At 46.3% G+C, this 8,072-nt stretch overlaps 1 protein-coding gene across 1 annotated transcript in view; it reads right to left on the bottom strand.

The window, feature by feature from the left end:
* Positions 1–6,277: 6,277 nt before the first annotated feature.
* RGSL1 (regulator of G protein signaling like 1) overlaps positions 6,278–8,072 on the bottom strand; it is a 58,692-nt gene continuing 56,897 nt past the window's right edge. The window contains exon 22 of the mRNA XM_055583808.1: positions 6,278–6,994. Within this exon, the coding sequence (XP_055439783.1) occupies positions 6,958–6,994 (37 nt within the window). The 3' untranslated portion in view covers positions 6,278–6,957. The remainder of the gene's footprint in view (positions 6,995–8,072) is intronic.

The raw sequence follows: 8,072 nt of genomic DNA, 5'->3' as shown, positions 1-8,072 counted from the left end.
TTTTTTTTCTTGTTCCTTGTGTTTGGCACTGAATAGGTGGTTTGGTAAAATTCATTGTTTGGTTGATCCTTCCGCCCCCGGGGGCTCTGTCATGTTAATATGGGTCTCTCAATGAATGCTGAGGGCCCGAAAAATACACAATTGAAAAGTGTGACAGCAGGTGTCGTGTGGGAGGCAGCAAAGGACATTAGGACGCTTTCTGGTGTCTCTCAAATTATTTCAAGACATTTGCCTGTAAGAGAAGCAGATGTCAGGTCCCTAACTTCCCCTGGCCTGTGGAATAACCAAGTGGTGATAGAGTCAGGCCCATGGACTCTCAGTCTGTCATCCCTCGCACCAGCCCAGCTTCCTCTGAAGTTTGTTTGCAGATGAAACTTTCTTTGCTGTTAGCTTGCACACACTTAAGGCAACAACTCTACCCCACGTGCTATATTCAGAGGTAGGTGGTGTTTATGCCTGTTTCCCTGGAGCCTGGTACAGTGTCTGACATGTTATAGGTGCATAGGAGATGCTTCTTAAATTCACTATAATTGATTTTTGAAGGGTTCCTCCTGCAGCCTGGGAAGCTGGTAAGTCATGGGGCTCACTCCAAGGGCAGCTTCTTCTCATTGCCCACTTGCCTCCACTTTACGACAGTGGGGTTTCAAGATGCTTTGGGTAAAGTGCAGCAGAACCTTCCTCCAGAGGAAATGTTGGGAAACCCAACTTTCCCTTTGGGCTCTCAGGATTGCCAACATGGCCAGCACAGTGCCTGACATATAGGAGGCACTTAATATCAGTTGCTGCTATTGTTAATCACCTAACTCATGACAGGCTTGCAGCAAATCTTTTATGCTCCTTCTCTCTTCTCCTATTGCAGGAAATAGAAATATCAAGGGGAAAAAGTGTCACAGTGTCTCATTTCTTCCACAGTGTTTTTCACCGGAGTCATGCTTTAATTGCTTTATGGACTGTTTGCTTAGCTTAAGAAAGGCTGATAACAAATAGAAGTGAGTGGAATAAAACAGGGGGATTGGATTTTCAGAGGCTCTAGAGAAACATTAACAGGATTAGACATTAATAATACTTATTCTTATTGTTTTTAAAGATTAGTATGTGCCTATCGCTATGTTTATCCCTAATAGAAGCCTATGAAAGCTTAACACAAGAATCCTAAAGTGATTTTGTGTTTCCAGGAGGAGTGAACTCCAGCAGGGAGAACTATCAATCCAGAGACTTTCATTCTCTCTTTCTGTCCTGAAAATTCTCTCCTCTTCTGGAGTATTAGGTGGGATTCTGTTTTTGTGATTTTGTAAAATTGAGATAATCAAGTAGGATTTTACTTAGTAGCTCTTTTAATAAAGCCCAAATGAAAGTGACTGAAGTATGATAGCTTTGTACTTCTTTCATGATAAAGCCTCAGTGGCCAGAAATCCAGGAAGGAGGTGATTATGCCCCATGAGTCATGGCGAGAACAGTATTTTGCTATCTTCAGTGATTAAAGAACAAGAAACACTACAGTAAACAAACCAAGATCTCTGTCCAATTCTCACATCCATACATGACTACTGGAAAAACCATAGCCTTGACTAGACGGACCTTTGTTGGCAAAGTAATGTCTCTGCTTTTGAATATGCTGTCTATGTTCGTCATAACTTTCCTTCCAAGGAGTAAGCGTCTTAATTTTATGGCTGCAGTCACCATCTGCAGTGATTTTGCTGCTGCTGCTAAGTTGCTTCAGTCATGTCCTACTCTGTGCGACCCCACAGATGGCAGCCCACCAGGCTCTGCCATCCCTGGGATTCTCCAGGCAAGAACACTGGAGTGGGTTGCCATCTCCTTCTCCAATGCATGAAAGTGAAAAGTGAAAGTGAAGTCTCTCAGTCATGTCCGACTCTTCATGACCCCATGGACTGCAGCCTACGAGGCTCCTCCATCCATGGGATTTTCCAGGCAAGAGTACTGGAGTGGGTTGCCGTTGCCTGAGCCCCCCAAAATAAAGTCTGTCACTGTTTCCACTGTTTCACCATCTACTTGCCATGAAGTGATGGGGCTGGATGCCATGATCTTAGTTTTCTGAATGTTAAGCTTTAAGCCAACTTTTTCACTCTCCTGTTTCACTTTCATCCAGAGGCTCTTTAGTTCTTCTTCACTTTCTGCCATAAGGGTGGTGTCATCTGCATATCTGAGGTTATTGATATTTCTCCTGGCAATCTTGATTCCAGCTTGTGCTCCATCCAGCCCAGCATTTCTCATGATGTACTCTGCATATAAGTTAGATAGGCAGGGTAACTAATGAATTTATGGAGGCTCAGTGTGGACAAGTCTGAGAGATGAAAACTCCAGAGGGACTCTGCTGTTAAAGGGATGGTAAAGATTCACACCTCCATGGACCATGTATCTTATTGGAGGAAGTCCTTTTAGAATTTTCTCAGGATTTAGCTCTTTGGTTATACCACTCCTGGTCAATCACTTTCTTCATGTTCTGAGAGGTTAGGGGAAAAGATGGAAAGAGGGAACCAGCAACTAATGTCTCCGCCCCCAACTTGGTGCCTGGTCCCTGTGGTGTGCACTTGGCCTGCAAGACTTCAGGTTACTCTCTACACAACCCTATGAGGGTAGACACTGTCACCTCCATTTCACAGAGAAGGGTGTTGGGAATTCAGGGAGGTTGAGTAATTTGCTGGTGATCACAGAGTTCCTAAGGAATGGAGAGAAAACCAGCCTGCGTCAGGGGAAACTGGAACTCTGAAGGAAAGGCAGCAGGGCCTCCTGCTTGGGCTCTGCTGGCCAGGGGAGCACCCATGTGCCAGAGACTCTGGACGACAATGGCTGGCCCCTGGTTTTGATCCAGAATGGGGAGTAGTATTTCTACTAACCTCTTCAATTGGAAGTGACCTTAGGAGTCTTCTGGGAAGTAACATCCCTGTGCCCTTTAATGAGACTATGGGAGGCCCACAATTGTAAACATGGCTGTCTTCTATTCTGGTTAATGATATGCGGAGCTGGTTGAGGAGCAGGGGTGAGGACCAGCCCCCCCGAGGTGCTGCACAGGAGAGTGCCTCTCTTCTGCAGTGACACCTGGGTCATTTGGAGGCACTCATGATGATGGACTACTTCTACAGAAAGAGGAGCGATTTATATCACTTCTAGGCCCACAGAACTGAAAAGCTTCTGGAAGGTGGAAGACAGATCTCTCTCAGGCTCTTTTGCTCTGTTTTGCTCTGTTTCTTTCTGTCAGCCTTTAGTCTGAATGGGTTATATGAGCTTCCTTTAAAAGACAGAAAGTTCTGAAAGCATCAAGCATTACTGGAATATGAAAATGTTTCATAAGGAAATTTGGATATTTCTTCTTTATTGTGCTGGTCACAATTGTATTGATTACTAATTTGATTTTCTGGTCAACAGCACCATCTACTCTAATGGACTGCGAGGTCAGCGTAATTGGCTGTAAGGTCAGGGCAGCCATGAACTGCATATTCTGTTTTCTCCACTCCATTCTCAGTGCCCATCACAGTTCGCTTACAAATGCTTTCAATGTGTATTGATGGCTCAACTATTACGTGCATTACTGTGCTAGGTGTTGGAGGTATGAAGAATAATAGGACATGGTCTCTGCCCTATAAAAGTATATAGTCTAGTAAGCGAGGCACAGACATGCATGTTAAGTCGCTTCAGTCATCTCTGACTCTGTGCGACCCCATGGACTGTAGCCCGCTCGGCTCCTCTGTCCATGGGATTCTCCAGGCAAGGATACTGGAGTGGGTTATCATCTCCTCCTCCAGGAGATCTTCCTGGCCCAGGGATTGAACCCATGTCTCACGTCTCCTGCATTTGCAGGTGGGTTCTTTACCATTAGCACCTCCTGGGAAGCCCATACACAAACAGGTATCTCTGAGAAGTGGGGGGAAACTGTTGCAGAAACAGAAGGGTAAAAGGAGAAAGGAGATAATCAGAAGATGTCAGTGCTGTGATGTCTCTTATCACCCAGTGGAGAAGAAAGGGAAGGTCATTTTAGATAATCATGTTGCTAGAGGTTGGAGTTCATGAGCAGGAGAGGCAAGAGAAGAATGTGGAAACCTAGCCTGTGGTCGAGTTGTCAACGGTCTTGTGTCTGCCACTAAGGAGCTGAGGCTTTTTCAACTGGGCAAAGAAAGCCTGACAGTCAGCAAGGAAACAGTCAGCAAGGAAACAAGACCTTAGTCTCCAATCACAGGGACTGGATTCTCCCAACAACCTGAACTAGCAAGGACATGGATCCATCCATAGAGCTTCTATAAAGGAATGCAGTCCTGCACACCTTGATGTTAGCCCCATGAGTCCTAGGTCAGACTTGTGACCTTCACAACTGTCAAGTAATAATTTGATGTTGTTTTAAGCCACTAGGTTTCCAATCATTCATTATGGTAGCAACAGAAAACAAATACAAGGGATTTCCCTGATGGTCCAGTGGCTAAGACTCCACATTCCCAATGCAGGGGGTCCAGGCTCGATGCCTGGTCAGGGAACTAGACCTCACAAGCCATAACTAAAGTCTGCATGCCGCAACTAAAGATCCTGCCCGAGGCAACTAAGACTCAGCACAGTAAATTAATTAATTAAAAAGAAAAAGAATACAAGGGACAAGAGTAGACCAGCTTCCTTACCTGTCTCTTCTGCCTCAGCCCTTTCCTTAGAGGTCCGTGGCCCCTGTAGGTCTATTGTGGGGACATCGCTTTCTTCATTCTGATGACCCAGGACCCAAACATAATTTCACAGAAAAAGAAATAGCTCAAAGCAAAAACTGCAGCTCACTGGGCTGTGGACCAAGCTTGCCCCCATCCAGGTTTTGCTTACCCTGCACATGTTATAAAAATTCTAGACATCTCGTTCTTTTTTATTTTTCTTTTTCCTTCCTTCCCTCTTTCTCCCCCTCTTCCTTCTCTCCCTCTTTCACTTCCTCCTTCCTTTTCTTTCTTTTATTTTTTCCCAAGTAAAGAACTCTGACAGCACTGGGTTTGCAGCTCGAGCTGATTGTCAATGTCCCCTTTGAGCTGTGTCCCCTTTGAGCTCATCACAGCCTCTACCACCTTGTTAGCCCTTGGGGGTTACTTTACCCTCTCACATGACCCACCTGCATCCTACAGGTGATTGACTTTGGGACATTTACCTACTTCTGGTGTTATCTCTAACACCAGATCTCTGAGGATCTGAAGTTTCTTATTCTCTCACTTCAGGGATCTCTGAAGTGAGAGAATAAGAAACCGTGGGAAGCAATCAGTGAGACTCAATGAAAGAGTACAGTTTTTTCCTACTCCGAGTGGTCCTCCTAAGTGTCATGTGGCCTTTTAAATAACATGCTTGCATATGCTTGCACACCTGTGCATGAATACACCTATGAGTGAGCGTGCAGAGAGAGAAAGAGAATTGAAAAACAAGCAAAGATCACAGTTATGAATGAGCCCACTGAACAACCTTTCTTTTCCTTCAGTGGGACCCACTTACTGCCAGCCTATGGGTCCAGCCTTGCCTCAGGCCACTGCAAGGGTAGGCAGGCCACGGCCCTGAGTTGGTAGTTTATTAGATCCTCGTCCGTCACCTTGTTGCTGGCCTGACATCTTCTCTGGTTCCATGTTCTGATTTCTGTTCTTTTGGACCAAGCTCATTCCTGGCACCTCAGTTCCAGTAACAGAGCTCTTCTTCATCCTTTTCCTGGCATCTTTCCTTAGTTTCTTGCCTGAGTTTTGGGAACTGGAATTCTGTTTCATGCCCTCTGCTGCTTCTGTTAACTGAAGTCCTTTTCTGGAGCCCTGGCCCTGTTGGGGGAGGAGGAGGCCTTACTCCCTTCCTCTGGGTCCCCTTATGTTGAATGCTTGCTCTGCTGGACTTTGTCCCAGTGCCCAAGAGGCTCCCCACTCCTTGCCTATATCCAGACCCGCCCTAGGCATATTTGCCTACAGTATTCCTGGACCTGTCATAGCAGGTCCAACAGCCCCACCCAGATGATTCTACAGTCCTGGGTGAGCATGAGTCCTGCTGTCCTCACATCTTAACACTTATCATCTTGAGAAAAGTCTAGGGAATAGAGGTCATCAGCATAGCAGGATACTTTGTTTGGAAATTAGACCAGATTCTCCAATAAGCTTTATAATTTTTCCTTGTCCTGCCACCCATGGAATCAATGAGCCACGTGGAGGGCTTATTTAGGATATTCTGACTCATTTTGCTCCCAATTGTCTTCAAAGGACAGAAAATGGGCCTTGTCACTCTGATGACAGTAATTTGGCTTGTAGGCTAGACATTTTCCTGAGTCTCTTTATTGATTAATTTGGCAAATGGACAGAATTCCAGGGAAGAACTCTTCCTTTGGTGTAGAAAGCTGTGCAGATGGTCACCATGCAATGAGAACTGGCCAGAGAATTGGAAGTGGTGTGTTCTGGTCCAGACTCTGAAATTCATTTACCTTCTCTGTGTGCCAGTTCTTCATCTATTTAAAAATAAATGATCTCAGACATGGTCACTCACAGGGTTGTGAGGATCTGCTGAGACAACGGGGGTGTGAGTCATTGTCCAAATGGGAGGATCCTTGAAACAAAAGATCCGATCTGATAAAACAGTACCTTGATTCCTAGAGTGTTTAATGCCATTTGCACATAGGTCTCCTGGGATTCTTCAACCACCTTGCATCAAGGATTTGCTCAAGGCCATGTGGCTGCAGAGTGTAACAGGTTTCCAGACCCCGAGGGTAGGTGTTCTGTTGCACACCCACCATGGAAAGACTGTCTCTGACTCCAGGACGGGATGGGGTGGGGGGCAGAGGTGCTTCTCTCCACTCCCATCTTAGCCACCGCAGTCTGGTCCCGCAATGTCTGGGCTGCTCCCCCACTGATCTTTCTGGGGGCAGATGGCGTCAGGGCATTTCATTTCTGACCAGAAAAGGTTCTGTCAGTGGGAGGAGGCTTCTGAGAGATGATGTGCCTCTGTTGGGGTCTGACTTTATTACTTCTTCTCCTTTTTGGTGCTGGGTAATTTTGGTCTGAAGGAAGAGAGAAGAGTGGCCAGTTATCACAGTGGCATTGAGGTAACCAGCGCTGTACTCTCTGCTGGTTGGTTGCTGTCCTCCCCTTCAAGTGTGGCGATGGCCAAAACCAAAACCCTTTTACCCCAGCATTCTTATCCTCATCTTCCTCTTCAAGAACTTGTAACTCTGAAGCAACCCATTGTCTTTCTGTGCAAAGAGCCCCCAAGTTTCTGGCTTGTCTTCCAGGCACCAGCACCAGCAAATGATACTTGGGCAGCTCCAAGCCCCTGTTGGACTTGCAGCAGATCTGAGAAGGTGGGATGGCTGGTGAGAAGCCAGGCCTGCCATTCATAGAGCCTACTGTCTATAAACTTGACCTTCCAGTAGCTCTTTGGCACTGTTTCCATGACGCCCCTAGGGATTCTCCTATAGCCCTAACTTACCATCAGTCCCGCTCTGATGCTTGTACAGAAGTGAATTAGGCTAAATCGGATTTTGACAGTCTCAAATCCTTTCCATCCTTATTGCAATATCTGGCCATGCAGAAGAATAGCTCTTCTTTCCTGTCTTATACATGATACTCTGGAGGACTGGAGTATTAGTGTGCTATGTTGCTTCAGTCAAGTCCCACTCTTTGCGACCCTATGGACTGTAGTCTGCCAGGCTCCTCTGTCCATGGGATTTCTTCAGGCAAGAATACTGGAGTGGGTTACCATGCCCTCCTCCATGGGATCTTCCCAACTCAGGGATTGAACTCATGTCTCTTACATCTCCTGCATGGCAGGTGAGAGCTTTACCCACCAGCACCACCTGGGAAGCCCCCAGAGTATTAGGGCAGCCAGCAACAAAAGATCATGTCGGACACTTCCCCCAACAATAGCATTCTACTGGGAGGTGGATCAGGGGCTCCAATTTCTTAAAAGTGTCCATTTTGATGGCGGTGGGCAACAACCCATAGAGAAACCTTTCCCTCACTAGCCTGCCTATAAGCCTCTTGAGAGGCTCAGCTTCTGGTTCTGTATGCCAAGGGGTGTCAGGATGTGGAGCTAGGTTTCTCCCCCCCTCCCATCGTATACTTGGACAAAGTAACTTC

Source organism: Bubalus kerabau, chromosome 5 (assembly GCF_029407905.1).
Source record: "Bubalus kerabau isolate K-KA32 ecotype Philippines breed swamp buffalo chromosome 5, PCC_UOA_SB_1v2, whole genome shotgun sequence".
Classification (NCBI taxonomy): domain Eukaryota; kingdom Metazoa; phylum Chordata; class Mammalia; order Artiodactyla; family Bovidae; genus Bubalus; species Bubalus kerabau.
The sequence above is the reverse complement of the archived record's forward strand: the minus strand, read 5'-3'. Positions and strand labels throughout refer to the sequence as shown.